At 44.8% G+C, this 23528-nt stretch overlaps 1 protein-coding gene across 3 annotated transcripts in view; it reads left to right on the top strand.

Annotated features, from left to right (window-relative positions):
- LTBP2 (latent transforming growth factor beta binding protein 2) overlaps positions 1 to 23243 on the top strand; it is a 129689-nt gene extending 106446 nt beyond the window's left edge. For all 3 annotated transcript variants that reach the window (XM_083740817.1, XM_083740816.1, XM_083740818.1), the window contains 16 exons: positions 1146 to 1271; positions 2622 to 2747; positions 7516 to 7638; positions 8564 to 8689; positions 9612 to 9734; positions 9975 to 10106; positions 11411 to 11536; positions 12535 to 12678; positions 13381 to 13572; positions 13750 to 13833; positions 16738 to 16866; positions 17112 to 17252; positions 17340 to 17507; positions 19076 to 19351; positions 20462 to 20614; positions 22028 to 23243. In XM_083740817.1, the coding sequence (XP_083596943.1) occupies positions 1146 to 1271; positions 2622 to 2747; positions 7516 to 7638; positions 8564 to 8689; positions 9612 to 9734; positions 9975 to 10106; positions 11411 to 11536; positions 12535 to 12678; positions 13381 to 13572; positions 13750 to 13833; positions 16738 to 16866; positions 17112 to 17252; positions 17340 to 17507; positions 19076 to 19351; positions 20462 to 20614; positions 22028 to 22194 (2336 nt within the window). In that variant the 3' untranslated portion in view covers positions 22195 to 23243. The remainder of the gene's footprint in view (positions 1 to 1145; positions 1272 to 2621; positions 2748 to 7515; positions 7639 to 8563; positions 8690 to 9611; positions 9735 to 9974; positions 10107 to 11410; positions 11537 to 12534; positions 12679 to 13380; positions 13573 to 13749; positions 13834 to 16737; positions 16867 to 17111; positions 17253 to 17339; positions 17508 to 19075; positions 19352 to 20461; positions 20615 to 22027) is intronic.
- The last annotated feature ends 285 nt before the right edge of the window (positions 23244 to 23528 follow it).

A 23528-nucleotide genomic window follows, 5' to 3' on the forward strand; every position in this document is an offset into this window, starting at 1 on the left:
TTGGCTTAAGCAAGAACAACAGCTTTACTGAGCAGAAAAGGGACACGTGTCTGATCTGAAAATACTGTATTTTTCACTCTATAGGACGCACTTTTTCCCCTCCAAAAATTAAGGGGAAATGTGTGTGCCTCCTATGGAGCGAATGCAGGCTCCTTGGCTTCAGTGATAGCAACGCAAAGCCTCCGAAGTGCAGAGGGAGAGATCCCTCTGCGCTCCGGAGGCTTTGCGTTGCTTTCACTAAAGCCTGGAGAGCGAGAGGGGTCAGCAGCGCTTCCCCCCGCCAGCCCCAAAGAGCAGGTTGAAAGGAACCCAAAGCCTCCGGAGCACAGCAGGAACTCCCACCATGCTCCAAAGGCTTCGGGTTGCCTTCACTGAAGGCGACTGAACGCACCTTGTTTTAGAGGGGAAGAACAAGAAAAAAAATTCTCCCCCTCTCTGCGCAACGCCCCTTCAGCAAAGCGGCAGGAGAAATGGAAAGGGCTCCGTTTCTCCTGCTGCTTCGCTGAAGGGGCGCTGAGCAGAGACGGAGAGATTTTTTTTTTCTTGTTCTCCCCCTCTAAAACAAGGTGCATCCTATGGTCGGGTGTGTCCTATAGAGCGAAAAATACGGTAATAGGAAGAAAGCTTGCAGAAAAACTGACTACCAACTTCCTTGGTGGTAGCTGTAATGCTACTGCATAGATAGAATCATGAGCTTTCTATGACATCCTGCCGCTCAGTCAGCAGCTACCAGGTTGCTGAAAATGTGTCACATGCAGATTTCTGGCTACTTCTGCCCTCTGCCCTCACAATCCTGTTATCTCCTCATTGCATCGGGTGTCAGATTCTGCACTGAGTTTTGCACATGCTTCTGGAGGCCTTCCTATGGTTCCTAATTTTGATTGCCGGCGTTATGTATCAAGCTGGCTCTAAGTGCTCCCAGAGGTTTTTCCATATTGTGTGCTACGGTGTGCAGTGGAAAATGCTGCCAATGTAGCAAGCTTTTGACTCTCATAGGCTTCTGTAACCACCTTACTTTGCGTGCAATCATTTCGACGCCTTTCCGAGCATAGAGTTCTTTGTCTTCTCTGACTGTTGATCTATAAGGCTCAGGGTCCATTGCTCATAGATCAAAACTTTGTTCCCTGTCTCTATAATTGTTCTAGATATCGATGAGTGTGCAACCCACGACGCCTGCCCTAGAGGACTCTGTCTCAACTCCGAGGGTTCCTTCTCCTGTGTGGCTTGTGGCGTCGGCTATATTGCATCAAGGGATAGAAGAATGTGCGAAGGTATATTCTGTAGCCAGGTGTGGTGAGCAGGGGCGCTTCCTCTTCATGGTACATTGGCCTGAAGCATGTGGCCACAACCTTGTTTTGACCATAGGTCAGGGATGGTCAGGGATTATGGGAGTTGTACTCTAGCAACACGAGGACCACAGTTTTCCTTTCCCAGGCTTGTTGTTTAGTCGTTTAGTCGTGTCCGACTCTTCGTGACCCCATGGACCAGAGAACGCCAGGCTTAGCTGATAACTATTGGCAATCTGCTTCATTGAAGAAAGTGGATTGTTTAGTCAGGGCTTCATATTCTGCGCATACATCATATTAGCCATGCTAGCTAAACCTCTTAACCACTGGCATGTGAGATGCATATATTTAGGAACACCACCCTATTTTATTTTAAATTGTTTGTCATGTATTTTGAATTGTTGTAACCTGCACTGGGAGCTCAGGGTGAAGGGTAGGTAATAAATTAAAACAACAACAGCAGCAGCAACAACAGCAGCAACTTCCCTGTACAGAGACAGTGTCTCTTAATACCTATTGCTAGTGATAAATAACGGGGGGTTTTCATCACCTTCATATTCTTGCTAGGGAGATTTCAGTTGCAACTGGTTGACTCCTGTTAGACTCCTGGACTTTGGTCCAATTTAACAAGGTTTTTCTATCTTACATGTTTACTTATTCTGCCCACTTCCTCCACTTCCTCATCAAGTCTGTCCTGCTGTCCTTCCGGATTGGCTCTAAAGTTTTTCCCCAGAGGGAACTGCTCTAGGACAACAATATTGAAGCTTTAGGCACATAATCTCTCAAGGGTACTGGGAACTGTTGATCTGTGAGAGGCAAGCTACAATTCCCCAGATTCTTTGGTAGGGTTGTGTGCTTCACACGTACGGTTTGTGTGCAGCTGCTTAGGAATCTACTCCCCCCTCCCCCCGTTTGGTTCACCTTTATCACGTCCACAGCCCAATAAGACAACAAGAATCCCCCAACAGCATACAAATCAATCTGGCTAACCTAATTCAAAAATACACACTCATACCCCTCTCTCACACAAAATCAACTCTCTATTTCTGCTTTTCAGTCACAAGGGTGGACAGAACCACCATCAGCTACTTCAAAATGGCAGAGCGCCTACAGAAGAATACTAACCTTTGAGCTGAAGAAACTTAAATGAGCTTCTGAAACTTAAATGAGCTTCTGAAATGAGTTTTAGAGGGAGTAACAGCAGAACTCTGTCCTTTTAGATAGGTTTCTGAGAGTATGCTGCCAAGGCAGTCTGCAATATGAATGAATTTTTCCTTGGGCACACTGCCTTGACCAGTATCCCCCATCACTAACTGTCTGTTCTTTCCTCTCTAGATATTGATGAATGTGCCTCACACGCAGCCTGCCCTCAGGGAATCTGCACTAACACCCAGGGTTCCTTCACTTGCCAAACCTGTGACACCGGCTATGTGCTCTCATCCAATAAGCTCACTTGTGAAGGTAAAGATACTGGACTTCATTCTGCCTGGTTGAATGACTGTAACACTTGCCACAAATTAAACCTGTATGTAGTGTAATAGCTGGACAAGCAGAGATTATGATCAAGATTGATTCTTCCCTTCCCCAGTATGATTTATCACCTAGGACATCTCATGCCACATTGATCTTATTTTACTTCTGTCTCTGGCTATGCCTCCATTCACAAAAGTCCTGGGCACCAGCAACCTAATGTATTCGGGACTCTCCGGGTTGAGAATATCTGGCAGAGATTAATACATTCATTATTGAATTGGTTGCAGCTCCTCGGCTAACTTACATTAACTCAAATTAGAGCAATTCAGAGGAGAAAAAGAAAATGGATCAGGGGAGTGAAAGGAACGAGTGCATAATTATTCAGAAAGATTAAATGAGACAAACCTGCCTAGTGATTTCAAACCACAAATTAGGGGAAGGGGTGAATGGAAGATATTGAATTTTCAGTGTCAAAACAACCAAGGGAGAATAATTAGGCTGGGGTGCAAGGGATATAAATATACCAAGATAAAAATAGAAAATACTAACAAAGCCAAAGTGAATGCACAATTAATTAGAGAACATTGTGAAAATAGCTCAGACAACCAACATAACAAAGTGTTTGCAAATACAGTACAGGTAAACTTTTATCTGGTTAAATAGGCCAGTTGAAATAAATTTGCTGCTAGCAAAAAAAAATAAAAATGAATTAGCAAAGATCAATTGCTTTTTATTGTTGAGAACTATCTTGAACAATTAATTTTGTAAAGGAGATGTGGAAAATGTAAACATACCGGTACATAAATAAAAGTCTCCTCTTAAGGTGGGGCTGGGATAACGGTAGTTGTGCAATTAAGAGTAACAAAAGTGCCACTTGAAACCCCACCACCACCTCCCTGGAATTGGGCTAAAACAGGGAAGATTCAGAACAATGGGAAAGAAAGTATTATAAAAGAATCATGTCCAACTATCTTTCCCCCCTTGCTGTTCTTTTTGCTTCTCTATCTTCCAAAAACTGATAAAGCAGACATCTGTCTTGCCCATGTCAAAAGCATAAAGTACAAACCTGGACACTATGTAAGTACTGTAAATAACAAATCACACACCCATGATTCACGCTGAAACCGAAGGACATAGCTTCCACAAAATCAACATAACTCAAAATTAGGAACTCGCATGTTTACAAGAACAGGGTCCATGCGATGATATATTTTGTTCTCCAGATGGTCCAAGGGCATCAAAAATATTTGAATAATCTACAGTTTGGATAAACAGGATTCCTACATGGATGACTACATTTGTCTTCTCTGGAATCTTTTGCGGTTGTTGATGAGTGTGCTATATAAGGACATATCTAGCAGACCTGCATAACTGGTTCACAGCTGGAGGCAGAAATGCTTCCAAATACCATTTGCTGGAATCCCCAGGAGGAGAGCGCTTGGGTCCTGTTTGCACAGGCACCTGGTTGGCCATTGTGAGGACAGGGTGCTGGACCAGATGGGCCACGGGCCTGATTCAGCAGGCTCTTCTCATGTTCTACTGTAAAATTTTGCAGCAGGCTACTTCACACATTGGGACACGGGTGGCGCTGTGGGTTAAACCACAGAGCCTAGGGCTTGCTGATCAGAAGGTCGGTGGTTCGAATCCCTGCAATGGGGTGAGTTCCCGTCGCTCCATCCCTGCTCCTGCCAACCTAGCAGTTCGAAAGCACGAAGTGCAAGTAGATAAATAGGTACCGCTCTGGTGGGAAGGTAAACAGCATTTTCGTGCGCCAGAAGCGGCTTAGTCATGCTGGCCACATGACCCGGAAGCTGTACGCCGGCTCCCTCAGCCAATTAAGCGAGATGAGCGCCGCAACCCCAGAGTCGGCCACGACTGGACCTAATGGTCGGGTCGCTTTACCTTTACCTTTACTTGACACATTATAGGTCCATCGGAGTCGGACCATTGGTCCAGCTAGCTCGGTTTCATGCTTAGAAAGCTCAGGTCTGAGAGGTTTGCCATTTGTCCCCACTTTTCCCAGGAAAACCCGCTCTTTACCACTGAATTAGAGCAAACGTCTTGTCATGCAGAAAGGAGGAGGAAAAAACTTAAACACATAGCAGAGTTCCTAAAAAAAATAGACCAGAGGCAATTGTACTTCATCCAGCAGAGCTTTTACTGGTACAGTGGTACCTCTGGATGCGAACGGGATCCGTTCCGGAGCCCCGTTCACATCCTGAAGCCAACGCAACCCGCATCTGCACGTGCACGGGTCGCGTTTCTCCGCTTCTGCGCATGCACGTGACGTCATTTTGAGCGTCTGCGCATGCGCGAGCAGCGAAACCCAGAAGGAACACATTTCTTTACTTTCGGGTCGCCGCGGAGCACAACCTGAAAATGCTCAACCCGAAGCTGCTTCAACCCGAGGTATGACTGTACTGAAGGCAAATAAGCATAAATGGTCAACAATCCCATACAGTTAGGGTTGGCGCAGTCCATAAGAAACCGGTTGCAGCAAAAAACCAATAAAACTTACAAACTTATAAGACTAAACGTTAACACTACAGCATACGGAACAGAACACTAGAACAAAGAGACAGAAAACAGAAAGTGAGAGAGACCCGGGCTCCTCCTGGCCTGGGTCAGAAAACCTGATTGATGTTTGCTGTGATTCAGCAGTAAAGATCAGGTTTTCCAGTGGGACAAGCAGAAGTGTAGATGAGCCCTCACTGATCACAAGGTTTCAGGCAGGAGCTTTTCCCAGCCCTTATCTGGAGACGCAAGGAACTGAACCAAAGACCTTCTGCACATAAAACGTGTTGTGCCACTGAGCTACAGCTCTTGCCCCTTATAGAGATCACATTTCTAGGCTTGTGTTTTGTTCAATTATGGGAATACACCTTTAAAAAAGATAAAATGTGAATGGGACAAACGCACTTTGGAAGCAGTTGCATCACAAGTGCATTCATCAAGAGTAAGAACTGTCTGCAGTGGTCTCCTGGGTGCACCCTTGGTAGCAAACCTGGCTTTGTTGCCACTTCGTATTAGGAATGGCCACAGAATAAAATGAACAAGAAACCAAGAAGAGAGGCTGAACATCAGTGAGATGGGTTGCGTTATCAAAAAGAACTGGAGCTGTTTTTCCTCTAGTGTGCTGACCAGTTCACAGGACCCTTGTGCGCTGCGACGTGCTGAAATGGGGAAGTCCATTTTGTTAGCATTTTCTCCCCCTGCAAAGGGGGCCCCTGATTTGTAAGGGTGCAGGTGTTGGGGGCTATGGAGCAAGGGAAGAGGGAACACATGCCTGCTATCATTCTGTAATTTCTGCTGTTTCCTAGCAATGTGCCAGAGATATATGTTCAGCGTGTTTGTATATACAGCTTCAGTTCCTACTTCCTGGAAAATAATTTCCTCTTGAAATTTCAGGGTCCTACAAATAATATCATTGGGCCCCTCAAGACTGCTTTTTTAAAGGGTGTTTTCAGCAACATGTCATGGATGCAACAATAGTGTATTAGGAATGGGTGTATTTTGGACTGTCCACACATCATTCCACTATATTAATTGTTCTGTGGTGCTTCACCAATGTTATTACATTATTGTCACCTGGAGGGGCGCTCTTGCACTAAAGTACAACAGAGGGGAGACAGAAAAGGACCCAGAACATTTGTGGTATAAAAAGTTACAGGATTTCAGCAGCAAGTTGCAGGACATGCTGCAAAACTTTTGCAGGCACGAACAGTATACCCTCATGGGAACAAATGAACACAATAAAAAAGAAGTCTGGAGGGGCGGCTAATCTCCATCCTAATTCTAGCTCTTAAGTTCTACAATAGGGAGTAAAAGCTTCAGGAGTTATGCATAAAAGACATTGTTGTGACTGTAATAAACAGATGTATAATTTTGCCATTTCTCTCCAGCTGGTAATTGATTGTGTGGGAGTCTTTTTATATATGAGATACGGTTTATAGGGGGAAATCTTTTGATGTGACTACCTAAATTGATGTGCACTTAAGAAGCGGTACTGGGTATGAGTGTGATAATTTCTTACTTTACAAAGTTACATTCTTTTAGATGTACATACCTTAAGATGGTTTAAGAGGACATCTACAAATAACACTACATCTGCAAAAACCTTTTGTTGTATCACACAGGAACACTCATTGGGGAGCTGTGAACATCTCTTCTGAGTGCATGTAATGGCCCTTAAGTAAGGAAAGGAAGCAAGTCTGTTTAATTAGTTGATGGATTGGTCGGCGCGCACACATGGGGGTGCGGGGGAGGTCCAGTTCCTTGAGGAAGTCAAAGTACTGCACATTCTATTCTTTTACTGGACTAAGATTGTGTTTGCCTTCCCCTGTGACTGACGCCGAGGCAGCTGGGGGAGAGATATGCTGGAGAATTCCTTCAAAGATTAGACTGACCTAGAGAAGAATATCACTCATGAGAATATGGGTCAAAGACAACTGTGTAGAGATAGCTGCACAGAGAAAGAAATGTGTGCTTGTTACCTTCCTAAGACTTGAGCTGGGGTTTGACTAACATAAATTACCTCTGCAACAGCTAGCACATAGGTGCTCTGTAAATATCTCTTCTTTGCAATTTTTTGTTTTTATTTTTGTTTTAAAAAGAGCTTAGGCTTGCATAATTCCTCTACGTGGGACCAATTTTTCTATATGCTGTGTTCCTCCCCTCCTTGTTTAAGTGTTGCAGCTTCCCATAATGGCTTCAAATTGTTCTCTACCATTAATCATGTCTTCCTTTGCTTGGACAGATATTAATGAATGTGAAGATGCAAACACTCACTGCCTGGGAGGCGAGTGCTTAAACACACCAGGCTCCTACAGCTGCCATTGCCGGACTGGATTTGAGCTCTTCAATGGAAGCATCTGTGAAGGTATGACAGATTCTTCCCCCGTGGATCTGTCCATTCGCCTCCCATTGAGCCATGTCTTCGCCATTAGCTCAGGAAACGGAAGAAGGAAAACACAAACAGTATCTTTGGGGCTTCCCATTCCGGACCATGTGGCCCTGGTGCAAGTCAGCCTCCTAGGGTTCAGGAAGAAATTGCCACACAAGCTTGAATATCATAGGCTAAAGATGCTCCAAGGCAGTGGTTGGGAGAGTGTTCATGTTGGCAACAAAAAAATTGAGAGAATAAATGGAGCATTTGTCAAGATAATCACATGTTCCCATCTATATAAATTTAAACAGTAGACTTGGACTCTCCCAGCCCTCTGTGTGAGGTGGTTGGTCAAAGGGCTCATCCCTTCTGGATCAGATGGAGAAATCCTCAGATCTTCACATCATCCAATTCCTTCCCATTCCCAACTCTTTAAGAAATGCCTCAGAGGCATAGCTATTTTCACATGCCTGTGACAGTTAACTAAGATGTTTGGATTCAGTGGATCTTCCCCTTTCCTTATCCACTTCCTTTTTTTTCTTTTCCTCATTTGACTGTTCATTTGTATTGTGAGTCTACCACCCGGGCCCTGTTCTCATTCTGTGTTCTTCTTCATTTCCTTCTGTATTCTTTCTTAATTCAAGTGCCTCTTAAATAAAGTCATTTCCATACAATCAAGCAAAACATGCCCAAGTTGCATTTTCCCTTGTGGGAACTCTTGCAAGCTCCTATAGAACAATGTCCCTTCCAGAAACAAAAGATCCGTGGCTAGCATAAGCATCAGGATGCAGCGAGCGTTGCTGCTGGACTTGAAAGAGCTGTCCTTTCTATAAGGCTATGTATAAGGGCTGACAAATAAGAATACTCAGTAGCAGCTGGTCTGAGCGAGTTGTCTGTAACTGTCTTTGCTCTGTTGTAGATCTGAATGAGTGCCTGGACAGTGGCATCTGCAGCCCCAATGGCGAATGCCTGAACAGCCATGGATCCTATTTCTGCATTTGCGCTCTTGGCTTTTCAAATGCTGGTGGCGGAGTCAGCTGTCAAGGTAAGATCCTAGATGCTAGAATGGCTTTGGTCTGCTCCTCCGTCCTCTTGGACCCTTCATGCCAATAGTGATGGGAGATCATGCAGGAAAACCCAAGGGTCTCTCTTCCCCTTGCTCCTTCCAAATTGGTCCAAGTTCCCTTCAACATTCAGACCCAGTTCATAAATAGCTTGATTCAGCATCACCAAACCCACACTGCTAGCCCTCCATTAACCTGGTGAGAGATGATGGTGGCTTAGAAGCTTTGTGGAACTGGAATCTTCAGGCTTAAGGCCTAGACCCTCTCATGATACTGTTCAGGAATGTCCCTAGTTCCACTTCCTGTTTGCTTCCTATTGGAATGGCAGTGGATTCTGTGTTGTCCGCTTAGTGGCAACCGTTTTGGAGCTGGATCGGGCTGAGGGGAGAGTGTGAGGACTCCACCCCCCAACCCCCCCCGCCACGGAGGAGTGGGGCGCCGAGGGTTCCAGCAGAGCGAGAAAACTCACTGCGATCTCCCTGCGACCTGCCACTGACTCTGGCTTAAGGCCTAGACCCTCTCAGGATACCGTTCAGGAATGTCCCTGAATCCAAGGAATATGGTGCTTCCAAGAGTCAGTGGATGCACCTCCTGTCATGTGGCCTCTCTTCTACAGTCCTCACTTGCAAGGGTGAATTTGGGGCAGGGGTGGTTGGTGGTTTGGAATGCTGCGGCTGTGAAAGGGCATCAGGGCCCACTTCAAATTTGGCCCAAGCCCCAATCTCAACAAGTTCATTTGGGCCCACTTCAAATTCAACTCAAATTCATTTGAACTTGCCCATCACTCACTTTCAACCCTTTCTGCTTCCGTCCTTGGTCTTCTGCCCTCTTTCAAGATTGTTTGTTTGAAGTTGCCAAATTTATGCTGTGCTTTTTTATGTCATCTTATATTCCCTTCTCCAGATGTAGATGAATGTGCTGACCAGTCCAGGTGTTTGCATGGCCAGTGCCTCAATACAGAAGGATCTTACAGCTGCTTGTGTCAAACTGGCTTCAAACATTCCCAGGAGACTGATGATTGTATAGGTAAGAAGTGAACTCTAAAGGAGGAGAAATGTCTACAGAATAGGGCCAACTAGCGTGATATTCAATGCAAATAGCAGTCATTAAATGCTAGAGGCTCTTGTCTTGCACATCAACCACTGTAGTCATAGAAGTGGTGTTGTACATTGTTGCCAAGACTCCATTTGGCTTTGGGTGTGTATATTCCCTTATTATGTTTGTCTTTCTGACTAATTATTTGAAATGCTTTGCCTTGGATTATAGATGTGGATGAGTGTGAAGAATACGGGGATGCCGTGTGTGGTACATGGGAATGCCAGAACACCTTGGGCTCATATCACTGCATTATGGGATGTCCAGCTGGCTTCCACCGCACATCATTTGGCGAATGCATTGGTGGGTCCCATGTCTGTAGAAACTCTGGGGCATTCAAAAGACAAGAAAAAGCCTTTGTAATGGAGGACTTCAGCCGATGAAGGAAAGGAGAGGAAAGTCATGACCAACATGAAGGCAAAAGCTTCTGCCTCTTTCTGCCTTATTGTGCTCTCATTAAGCCTAGGCATCTCCTTTTTTTGAATGCAATAAGAGCAATAAAACCACCTTTTTTCTTTCCCTATTAGGAAGATTGTTAAGGAGCTGTATGCACAAGATAGGCACTTCAGTACTGGGAGCCTTTAATAAAATATAGCCTGCCAGGATTTATTGGCCAACCCATCTCTCTCTTTCCCTGTCTGTTGCAAACTAGATCAAATAACCAGGGGCTGGGGGCAGTGTAAATATTAGACTTGGGTCCTATAGTAGTTGTGAAAGGGGAAATGATCTGCTGGAGACAACACTGCCTTAAAGATAAGCTCCAGTTCCTTAACATTTTGGGAGTGTCAAAATGTAGATACATATTGTTTCCTTAACTAATACAGGTGTTACTAATGTCATGACTTCAGGGCTTCTCCTTAGTGCAATGCAATCTCTAGCTAATACTGTGATTCTTGCCAGTCACCAAAATGTTTCTTTTAATGTCTGGTATGGAATTATCACATAGGTGTGTGTGATCTGCATAGGAAAAAACCACAAGCCCAATGTTAATCTGTTTCTGAGATGCATTTATGGTGGAGAAGTCCGAAAACCTCCTTGCTGCTCTGCAAGTAAAAAAGGTTAAGTGCAGTTAGTTGAGCACCTTTGCACCATCGGACAACCTGTTTACTTTGACCTGGCTGTGCCCAACATCATTGACACAGTCACATCCTTCTTGCATACTTCATAACAAACATATAGAAACCATCTGAAGCTCGCCTGTACTTATTTACAGCGCAGTGTTTTAAATTTGTTTTTGTTAATCAAATTCTGCTTATACTCCCTTTCTTTCCTCATTCATTTTCCCACATTCTTCCTTCATCAAATTCCTTACCCCATAAAACAGCCCATTCCTCTTGACATCTTACTTCTTCTACATGTCAGCTTGCTTTGTTTTCTTCTTTTCATCTTTCTGAACACCCTCAGATGGTGTTGCAATGAAGTTTGTTTCAGAATAGTTCACTGAATTACTTCCTATTCTTGCGTAAACTTCTGGTCAACTGAGGAGCTAGAGATGTCCCTATTGCGAAAGATGGAAGACTGCTAGCCTATGATTGTGATACACAAGTGGGGATGGGCTTGCTATAAAATAGACTCTGTGCTGATTCATCTGTCCTTCTTCCCTGCAGATATTGATGAGTGTGCCAACGAGACTCTGTGTGGCAGTCATGGGTTCTGCGTCAACACAGACAGCTCGTTCCATTGTCTGTGTGACCGTGGCTATGAAAACTCACCTTCAGGCCTTGACTGCGTTGGTAAGAGTCACTCAGCATTCTAGTTCCATGTTACTTCTTTCTTCTAGATGCTGACAGCTCTCCAAAATACGGGACCAAGATCTGTTCATGCTTCTGCTCTCGTTGTCGTAAATTCTGCCCTCATGAAAATCCAGCCCCTCATAATCCCTAGTAATAAAAAGTCTTCTGTGATTAGGCCCTTATACTGGAGGGCTAGGACTGCAGGCAAAAGTAGCCCCAGATGAATCGCCAAGACTTATCAGTTCCTTTTCTAAAGGTGTAACAAAATGTGATGATGGCACGACCCATGTGTTATGTATAAAGCAAGGGGATGCAAAACAGCAGAGGATGGGGGGGGGTCTAATCAGTCCCCTCTCCATGCTCCCCCCCCCGAAACTGCCTCTTCCCATTTGCTTTGTGCCCAAAAGTGGCTTATACATGTATTTGCACTTGGAGCCCAAACTTGAGAAAGTAAAGTTGCAATCCCTAGTTTAAAGCACAGTACAGCTGCCATCACACATCTGTAAATGAATGAACATGGTGAGAAATGAGAAACCCATTAAATGAGGGGCTACATTTCAGGGCTGGCCCTACCATTAGGCAAAAGCTGATACTGGGTGTTAGGAAAGGGCTGCAAATTAATTTATAAAAGTGCAGTCCTAATCGTGTCTACTTGGAAGTAGGCCCTATGGAATTCATTGGGCCGTACACCCAAGTAACCGAGGTTAGGGCTGCAGCTTTGTTTTTGTGCTTCTACTGCCATGGATGAGGAGGGTTGCTTGTGGAGTTTTCTTCCTCAAGTGCCAAAATAGTTTGACTGGCTTTGGGTACTGTACCCCTTGACCGTGGGGGAGCATTTTCTGCTCTGCCTCAGGTAGCAAAATGTCTTGGGTCAGCCCTGCCCAGTTTGTTTATTTTATTTTCAAGGGTTAGTTGTGAAGAGAAGGAATGGCAAATCAGAAGGCTTTGGGGCAGATGTAGTGCTTCTTAATGCACTTATAAGATTTTGTATCTTGCAGATGTGAACGAATGTGAGATGATGGTTGCCGTCTGTGGGACAGCACTTTGTGAGAATGTGGAAGGTGCTTTTCTGTGCCTGTGTTCCAGTGACCACGAGGACTATGACACGGAAACAGGCGAATGCCGCCCCCGAGCAGACATGGGTGAGAGTTACTTGCTGGGCAGGGCAATGCAAGACAGAATCCAAGACACTGTTCTAGTAAGAAGAACCACAAATTCATTTTATGGGTTTGTATAAAAGGAAGCCCTGCAGTAGGTTCTTCACCTTTAGTTTTTGTGTATGATCTGCTGATCAGACAAGCTCAAAGAGACTTTTGATCTAACCGAGTCACAAAACAATTTATTATGCACATGATGACATCACTTCTGAACATAGTTCCACTAGTCATCATCTTGTCCAATCAAGGATGCAGTAATTCCTATGTGAAAAGGCATAGCTCAAAATCTTTTGATAAGTGTAAGGATAGTAAACTGAAACTTGAGTTCTTAAGGCTTTTCTGCATGACTCCAAATGCATGCCCTAAATTTTATTCTTACTGAGACTTTTATAATCCGCAATCTGACACCAGCAGTGTGATGTTCCATTCCCACATAATGTATCAGGGAGAGGGCAGCTGTACTGCAGAGGTGGTGGCTGTGCTGCTGTTTGCAACTTTCTTTTCTTTAAAATAGGTTGCATTCTAGCATTACTTATATGGTAAAATCCTGAGAATGCCATGCTCTGCCAGATGCTCTTTATCAATGGATACACAGTACTCCAGGAGCCTTCCTAGAGCTCTAATGAAGACACCCACATTATCAGTGATAACAAAAAGAAAACCCCTATGTTTTCTCTCTAAACTTAGGAGGACCCGGAAGGCCTGTAGCTTTGCATCCCAGAAGCTCAGAGAGGAAGGAGTGCTACTATCATATTGGTGACATCCCACTATGTGACAGTGTCTTGGCCAATAACACCACGAAGGAAGAATGCTGCTGCACAGAAGGAGCAGCCTGGGGAGACAATTGTGAGACACATCCATGCCCTGTCATTGGCTCAGGTGAGACATTTGCTCTGTAGTGTTTTCTTCTCTGCCAGATCCAGTCAAAGAGAGAGGTCACCATGGCTTGCCATGTTCAAGTTGTGTGCTGCAATAATGATATACTTTCTCTGTGTTTTTCCCCTCTCCCTCTCCCTATCCCGCTGAACTTCTTGTTTTTTCCCCTGTTTTTGCCAGTGGAATATACTGACATTTGCCCTAGTGGGAAAGGATATATCCCCGTGGAAGGGACGCTGATTTTTGGACAGACATCTTACACAGGTACCCCTTTCTCTTTTTCTACCCGTTCCACCAGGCATCTGAAGGTCAAAGTTAGGTGTGATGTGGAAGATCTCAATCAATCAATCAATCAATCACTCAGTCAATCAATCATTTATTGTACGGTCCTAGACCTGTTAAAACAAAACAGTGTAAAAACATGACCAATAAAACATAGCCATATTTAAAATACAATATGATACATCGATAAAACCTGAGATACAGATTGCAATTAAAATGAGAGCACCATCTTATGAGACCTTTGAGCAGAGAAGAGGAACTTGGCCACTAACTCTGTCATTAACTTGCTTGTGTTAGCCAATAAATATTCTGGATGCCATTCCAGAAACCTTCCAGGATGTTCCTCAGAAGGGGGCAAGGTTGCTGTTACATTCCTCTCTAGGAACATTGCATTCAAAAAAGATATGACCCAAAGTTTTGACTACTTCATCTCCACAGGGACGCAGACAATCTTCACATGGGATGCCTTGCCAAATGTACTTTCAGAGTGGGAGATCTGTAATCAGAACTCTGAACCATTTTTATCTTGACTTAAAAGCAGCTGGTGGGGGCCTGCAGTGCTGGGACAGCCTCCCCCCACATACCGCTGCCTTCTGCAAGCTGCAATTAGTCATGGAATTGGGGAGAAGACAGATACAATCTGGCCTAAGGATGGCGTGTTTTTTGTTTGTTTGTTCCCATGTTAATACAAGCTTCACATATTCGCATTTCACAAACCAATATGTGAACAGAAACACAGCTACCCTTCAAATTTCATATTTCTCCAAATATATTGATGTAGTTCTTCAACCAAAAAATGAATACAAGAATGTGTACATTAGGGGAAAGTGTATAGAAAAATACATACATTACAATCACATAGGTAGATGCACTGTATTAGGGGAAACTGCTTGCAAACATGTGTGCAGATTTTCATGAAGACTCCCCCCCCCCAAAAAAAAAACCACAAACTGATTCTGATTGGAAAAATGAGAAACTGAGAAAAACCTAAATCAACAGATCTGTAATACCCTCCAAAACTTTTGTAATCTTACTTGTGACAGTCTGTGAGAAAGAAAGATTAGTAGGAAACATCACCAATAAATCTGGGGATAGCTCTATACAGAATAAGACTGTGAACTACAAATTGTCAGGTAGTTAGAGATCAGGCCAGAAAATAAAATCTGACAGCCCCTCAGACTGACCAAGGCAGACTCTATAGAGTTCTTAATGGAGCCTTAGGAAAGGACCCAGGAGGCAAACTGAGTTCAAAGGTAACATTTTGCTGTAAGTGCTCATAAAATGGTCTACTTTCATTTGTGCAAGTCTTAGAATTTATCAGAGTATGTAGAAGATGAAGGAATTAAGTAGAAGGGAGGACTGCCGTCGCCTCTCTCATTTTTCATACCTTCTGCATTAGACATACAGAGGTGGTTTATGTTTCAAAAAATGATTAGTTTACTCACTTGTATGAATATAATGGAACTCACTGGAACACATTTCCAGCACCTCTCAGGTGCCATTCTAAGAAAGTGAGGGAGGTGTTCATGGTGAATTCCAGCACCTCTTTCTGGAAAAATAGCACCAAATATAATAAACCTTCACTTTAATAGGAGTAAGGTTTAAAAGCATAGAATCTTTCCTGCAGCAGGATTTAGTAGTAGTATTGAACTGAGAATTGAAAACTCGTGGTTGATACTTGCCATCTAGAAAAGTTTTTCAGCCTGAATAATCATTTTTGAATGTGGTCATTTCTTCCATTAACTTTATTATGGGAACAGGAATTGCTCTTCACTATATGCTACATGCAGAATTGGGAGTAGGTTTTCCACACTGTGGGGTGGGGGGGTATGACACTTTTCTCTGTGTACACCGAAACACCTTTTTATTTAAGCACAAATATTTCAACATTTTGAAAACAAAGATGAAAAGTCATTAACGTGTTCTTTTTTAAAAAAAGAAAAGAAAAAAACCTGCTGATAAAATGGTACCAGTAGGAATGGTAACCGTGAAGGGGTGTATTGGCAGTAAGGTAAAGGTAAAGGGACCCCTGACCATTAGGTCCAGTCGTGGCCGACTCTGGGGTTGTGGTGCTCATCTCGCTCTACTGGCCAAGGGAGCCAGCATACAACTTCCGGGTCATGTGGCCAGCATGACTAAGCCGCTTCTGGCGAACCATAGCAGTGCACGGAAACGCCATTTACCTTCCCACCAGAGCGGTACCTATTTATCTACTTGCACTTTGACGTGCTTTCGAACTGCTATGTTGGCAGGAGCAGGGACCGAGCAACGGGAGCTCACCCTGTTGCAGGAATTCGAATTGCCAACCTTCTGATCGGCAAGTCCTAGGCTCTGTGGTTTAACCCACAGCGGCAGTACTGCCTACCTTTTGTGTCTCTGTGCATGTCAAAACACACACCTCTTAAAAAACAGGGAAGAGTTAGCACTAAGGTGATCAACATCTCTAGTCGATTGTGGTGTTGTTCCATTCTTTCCCCAAAACCTGGGGTTTTTTTGCAGTCTGGAAAGAAAAATAAGAATTATGAGGTGGGGGGAATACAGAAGAACTATGATTTGATGACAGTGTCAAAGAGGTGCCCTTTAAAAATAATGACCGAACAAAGGTTGGCTATGCCACAGTAAATTCCTAGGGTGAATGTGTTCTAAAAGTCACTCATAACTAGGATGAGGCACAACAGGCCAGACCAATACAGCAGTACACATTAAATGAATGTATCCCAGAATCCTCTAAAACAGGTAGGTGTTCAATAGCAAGTTAGGTGTGAAATCAGTTCCCTGAAGATAGATAGCTTGAAAAGCACCACCCTTGAGAATAAGTAGGTCAGGGTCCCCATTGGTCTTAACTGTTTGGTTTCTAGATCTGATTAAACCTCTCTCTCCCACTAGATGCTGATGAGTGCAAAATGTTTGGCCACGAGGTCTGCCGTAATGGTCACTGTGTGAACGTAGCACCTGGCTATGCCTGCTTCTGCCGCGCCGGTTTTATCTATGACTCCAGCAAGCTTGAATGTATTGGTGAGAAGTCTCTTTCTAGCTGCTTGATATATTTTCTGTGCTTTGTAGAATTGCCCACACAATTGTAGGGAAAGGCCCACCCCACCCCCGTTTTTATTTTAAGCATCACATGGAGTAAGTAAGGTACTCCCTGAAATTCTGTGCACACCTGATCAGGGGAGGGGGGGAATCTTTTTCTGTGTGAGAGGGTCAAAGAGGTCCGTCTTACTGATGTAAACTTTTCTGCTCAACCTCTGTGGCTGCAGATCTAGATGAGTGTGAAAACGAAGACACCTGTGCAAACGGCAAGTGTCTCAACACAGCTGGTTCCTATCATTGCTTCTGTAGCCTTCCCCTTGTGCTGGATGCGGCCCGCAACCGCTGTGTCAACGTTTCCAACAGCGCAGGTGAGTGCAGTTCTGACTACAGTGCAAAATGGTCTCTAAAAGCAGGTTTTGTAGCTCCGATGGCTTTTCTGTTTCTTTCACTGGCAGATGATGAGGATGAACTTGACATTCACTTAGACATCTGCTGGCAGAGTGTCTCCAACTACATCTGCAATGAGCCACTGCTGGGGCGACGAACCACGTACACAGAATGCTGCTGCCGCTATGGAGACGCCTGGAGTCAGGACTGTGCACTCTGCCCCCCCAGGTCCTCTGGTGAGAAGGCACAAATCACATGGGATTTCGGGAGGAGGGGGGTGGTGTCTTTCAATAGCTAAGGCTAGACTTCAGATAAGATTTCCACTGGGCAAATCCACACATGAGCCATTGGATTCACATCACGGACTTGAACCTTCGCAGTATCTCCAAGAACTTGACTCATCATCAGCAATGTTACCGAGAATGTATTATTAATACCTTGTTAATAATGTTTAATAATGAATACATCTACTGGTGGCGCTGTGGGTTAAACCACAGAGCCTAGGACTTGCCAATCAAAAGGTCATGGTCCGAATCCGCGCGACGGGGTGAGCTCCCGTTGCTCGGTCCCTGCTCCTGCCAACCTAGCAGTTCAAAAGCACATCAAAGTGCAAGTAGATAAATAGGTAGCGCTCCGGCGGGAAGACAAACGCCGTTTCCGTGCGCTGCTCTGGTTCGCCAGAAGCGGCTTAGTCATGCTGGCCACATGACCCAGAAGCTGTATGCCGGCTCCCTTGGCCAATAAAGCAAGATGAGCGCCGCAACCCCAGAGTCGGTCACGACTGAACTTAATGGTCAGGGGTCCCTTTACCTTTACCTTTATCTGTTGAGCTAATCCACATCAAAGACACACTGTGACCTCACAGATATGACTTTGTCCCATATCTATGGGCATCTTCACCAGGGTTATCTCAGGAGGAGCTTTCAATCCAAAAAATGAAGCTTCCTCCTGGGACCCATGAGAAACCTTTTCAACGGTAAATCCAAGAAGTACTAAATAATATTTTTTCCGGCTTGACCATCATAAACAAGAGTCACCAAAATCAAAAAGGAAAGGCACATCCCTATATGACTCGCAATACCCTTTTTGCACATGGTGCAGCTATTTCTGTCTAGTCCAAACTTTAACGTCAACCCCAGCCCACTCTAATGGGATTGTGGTCCTTTGTGCACTGTCCGGCATAAGAACATAGGAAGAGCCTGCTGGATCAGACCAATGGCCCATCTGGTTTAGCATCTTCTTCTCAGAGTGGCCAGCCAGATGCTAGTAGGAAATCCGCAAACAGGACCCAAGCACAAGAGCACTCAGGTATACTGTCTAGCATCCGGAATGTGCTTGATTTGGTTGATTGCGAAGACTTAGTAACTCACTCTTCAGTCATAAAACGTTTAGAGTGACTTAAAGTGATTAGCACAGGAATTGTAACAATAAAGTCAATATAACACTTATCAGCAACAGCCTTGGTATAAAATGAACAGTGACCATCAGATGTAAAAACACACCATTTTGAAATCGCGTGGGCAAATAAAAATGTTGTTACAGGAGGCTTTTCTTAGGTTCTTAAGCATCAGTCCAGCATCCTGTTCTCACAGTGGCCAGCCAAAGAGCTGGGCAAACCTCATTGGGAAGAGCATTCCGTAAATAAGGCACCACCCCCAGAAAAGGCCCTGTTCTCCATCACCATTTGACTCATCTCAAAAGGTAGAGGGACTTTGAGAAAAGCCTCCAGAGATTATCGCAATACTTAGACAGGTGAGATATGGTGGTGTGTATATCTGCCTCTTTCCTCTGTGTCTCCCTCCAGAGGATTTTGCTCAGCTGTGCAATGTTGCCAGAAGTGAGGCTGAACTCCGAGAAATGCCTGGCTATGAATATGGCCCAACTCAGGAAGACCATCAGTATGGACTCTACAGGCCAGATTTAGAACCGTACTACAACCAGTTGGGTCTTGAGTATGGAGCACCTGACATCAGCCTCTCAAACAGAGAACCGAGTCATGGATTTGACGGTGATTCGTCCCTGCAAGCAGCACAGCTCCGCCCAGCACAAACTCAGCCTCGCTATGTGCCTGGCCAAATTGGTAAATGCTAAAAGAAAGAAAAATGGTAGAAAATTCGTCTCATACCCAGGGATGAGCTACAGACACATTAGGAGAGTGTAGGCAGACATTTGCTCAACTTCATCTTGGAGATTCTTTGAGCTAATCTCTACCCAGGGAATTCACAAAATACCACTATTGTAATTAGCAAAGCGCTGCATGTACAGATGTACTGGGTGCCCCCCCAAAAACCTAGGGAGAAACCAGGATTGGGTGCATAGCCTTCCAACTGTAAAATCGTCTTGAGGACTGAATATCTGCCGCAGCAGCCTCTCAGCTGGAGTTAGCTCCATAGAGCCAAATCTGGGGACACCTATTCAAGCCACTATCTGTGTATATGTCAGGCACTCCACATCTCAAGCAGAGACCCTGTAGTAACTGGCGTCCTGGAGCTGGGTGTGCTAATCCAAGTAAGGAGGTACCGGTATGTTTGTGCATATCACTAGCAGTAAATTGGAAGCACATTAAAATCTCCATTTGGATGGCAGATTTATACCTGGTGTGAATGGGGAAATCTGCTTCCACACACAGATCCTTGTTGTTAGGTCGAGGCGGGATGGACAGAGAGGGCAAAAGGAGGGAGGGAAATCCTCTTCTTTGCTTGACTCCTTACCTACCCTCTTTGTTAGCTCTTAAACTTGTTATTATACTGAATCATAGAATGGTAGAGTTGGAAGAGACCTTGAGCGTCATCTGGTCCAACCCTCTGCAATGCAGGAATCTCAACTAGACCATACATGACAGATGGCCAGCCAACATCTGCTTTAAAAACCTCCAAGGAAGGAGAGTCCACCACTTCCCAAGGGAGTTCATTCCACCGTCAAACAGCTCTTACTGTCAGAAAGTTCTCCCTGATGTTTAGTTGGAGTCGAATATTTAAAACGAAAGGGAAAGTTTTATTTAATTTATAGTTAAAAGCAAGGTTAATGGGAAAGGAAATAGGCTAGAGCAAAGATACACAAGCCATGCCATCTTTTATCTGGCCCACGTTTGTCTTTAATACGTTGACCATGTGTGTGTCCCTTGATGCTCTTCTGGGTAGACTCTGAGAGTCCCTCTCTATACTGGCTTATTTTTCCCTTGTGTCTTCAGGACAACGCTACAGCAGCTTTGAAGGGTTGCGAGCCGAGGAGTGTGGGATCCTGAATGGTTGTGAGAACGGGCGCTGTGTGCGAGTGCAGGAGGGCTACACCTGCGACTGCTTTGATGGCTTCCAGTTAGACTTGATACTCATGGCCTGTGTGGGTACGTTGCCAGACCTTACAGAAAGGAAGAGCTGGTATACGGTAGCAGCTGAAAGACTAACCTTTGATTTTCAGGAATCACCTTAAATGAAACCATAGGTTCTTGGGCAAGTGGAGAGCAGAAGTAAAGAGAAACATGAGTCATTTGGGCAAAGCCTGCCTGTCCAGGAACTTATTGTTTTGTTTAAGATGTGGGGCAGAACTGGCTTACAAACTGGGCTTTGTTTTCTCAGAGAAATGGGGGTAGCAGAAATTTTTTCTTCTTCAACCTGATTATTACCCCAGCACCTATTAGCAGACATCATGGCTATAACATCCAACCATTTATTTATTTATTTTGTTGGTTGCATTATTTGCCTAAGGCAACCCAAAGCAATGTACAACCATTTTATTGTTTTTCCCCATCCAACCACGCTCAAACTGGTGTAACATCTTGTCTGATGAAGAATTCTGGATAATTTGAAACATGCCACATCTTCGAGACTTTAGCTTTGTCCTAATAAAGAAGTTAGGGACACGGGTGGTGCTGTGGGTTAAACCACAGAGCCTAGGACTTGCTGATCAGAAGGTCGGTGGTTCGAATCCCCGCGACGGAGTGAGCTCCTGTTGCTCGGTCCCTGCTCCTGCCAACCTAGCAGTTCGAAAGCATGTCAAAGTGCAAGTAGATAAATAGGTATCGCTCTGGCGGGAAGGTAAACGGCGTTTCCGTGCGCTGCTCTGGTTCGCCAGAAGTGGCTTAGTCATGCTGGCCACGTGACCCGGAAGCTGTCTGCGGACAAACGCCGGCTCCCTCAGCCTATAGAGCGAGATGAGCGCTGCAACCCCAGAGTCGGCCACGACTGGACCTAATGGTCAGGGGTCCTTTTACCTTTACCTTTTAATAAAGAAGTTGCCCAATTATGGACTTTGGTGTGTTTTCCCCCTTTAGGCACCAGCCCAGATACCCTTGTTTTTTATAGTTTTGAATAAGAATCTGATAGTACACATACAAAACACTGAACCATGGCCTTTGCTTTCATCAGCCACAGCCAGCATGGTCAGAGGCCAGGTATAATGGTTCAGCTACATCTCCGATCATCACTGGCCATGCTGGCTGTCCTTTGTGGGACTTGGGGTCTGCCCAACATCTGGAGGGCCACAGACTGCCCACTCTGGCTTTCAATATTTTTTATCCATTGGCTCTTACACCCACAACATTTGCCCCCCCAGCTCCCTCCGGCCCAACAGGAAGCCATGCTTGTATGCAAATAATACATGTGTAGAACAGAACCTGGGACTCAAATGTGGGTGTTTTTATATGCACTCAGCGTATCGTTTAAGCCTGGTCTTGTTGTGGATTCTACCAAAAGAGAATAGGAGAGGACTTCTGCACTGCTGGGCCTAATGGATGCACTGTTTTTCTCTCTCCCATCAGATGTTGATGAGTGCGGGGAAGCAAATGCCTCTATGACCCTGTGTGAAGGTAGCACTTGCGAGAACACAGAAGGCTCCTACCGCTGCAACTGCTTGCCTGGTTACGTAGCTTTAGCTGAGCCCCACCGCTGCGTGCCAGGGACAGCTCAGAATGCAGAGGCCGCGTGACCCACAAAGCAGCCATGGAACCCCTATGGACATTTGCTTTGAGAACTGTAGGTCTGCTCAGCCAGAAAAGAAACAGCTTTAAAAACCCGTCAATTGTTTCCCAAAGGACAAAAACCTCATTGGGCTCAACTCACAGGGACAAAGGCCAGTGAGAAGCTCCAGAGTTCCTTCGTCTCTCTTGCTGGCCCGCTCAGCCCAAGCTTCCTGCTTCAGCTGTGGTGCAAACACTCAGGTCCCAGTTGCTTCATCATGTCCTGTTTTATAGGTTATCATCCTCATTTTTATCTACGTTCTTGGCCTCCAAATAATAACTTGCATTGTGTGGGTCATGAGTATGCTCATCCCCATTCACCTATTTTGCCCTCCAGTTCATATCATGAAGTTGCAGAATTTCATGCCATGGGAATCACTCTCACAAGGCCTCATCCATAGGACAAGTATTCATTTCCCTCTCAAACCTCCACGGGTTCGCATTGTGTAGGGTCTTTTTTAACTTACTGCAAAACCACTCCAATGCAATTTTACTCATACTCATTACTGTGGGATTCCCAAGTCACTCTGTCACAGTTGACAAAAGGACAGTAAGGCTCTTCCAGCCGTGTCTGTTAAATGGGCAGCAACACAGGTACTGCTTGGACTCTGTAGATTTCCAACAAGGAATGAAAAACATTCTTCAGTCCACGGGTTTCACAAACATTGCGGCTTCTCCTGTCCAAGTCTGTCTAACCCTGTCCCAAAGCCCCCCTCACTAGCAAGAAAAGGGACACAGTCTTTTGTACCTGAGCCAGGAAAAAGGGGTGGTCATGTTCAACGGGTATGGATTCTATTTATATAGTCTGGCACAGATTGGATGCTTCCTCTCTTTATTCATCCAAACCATGGGCACCCACCCCTACACTTCCTATGGCTGCTGGAGTATTGGCTCGGGGGGGGGGGGCACGGGGACGACTACAGCTCTTTAGTTCTGAGAAGTTTTCTTTGTGGTGCTTTTCTATTGGGAAAAATTCAACATGATGTTAAAATAAATGGTTTTTATATTGTGCCTTACAGCTTTTAGGCTGGAGCTGGTCATGAATGTTTCTGCCTTTTATCCTTTCCCAAGCTTGGCACCGGAAGCCACTGCACAGAGTTAGCTAAAAGCCAAGTGGGTAGGGTAAAAGAGAAGAGCTGGTTTGTAAACTGTGGATTTTAGGCCAGGCATTCCCAAACAGTGGTATGTGGTCCACAGGGTTTTTTTAAGGTCGTCCGCAGACATGTCTGATGAGGGCTGGAACAGCTGCTCTGTCATTCCTAGATACGAAGTGAGCAGGCCATTCACAGGAGGCGCATCCATT

Source organism: Podarcis gaigeae (genome assembly GCF_964106915.1).
Source record: "Podarcis gaigeae genome assembly, chromosome: 1".
Taxonomy (NCBI): domain Eukaryota; kingdom Metazoa; phylum Chordata; class Lepidosauria; order Squamata; family Lacertidae; genus Podarcis; species Podarcis gaigeae.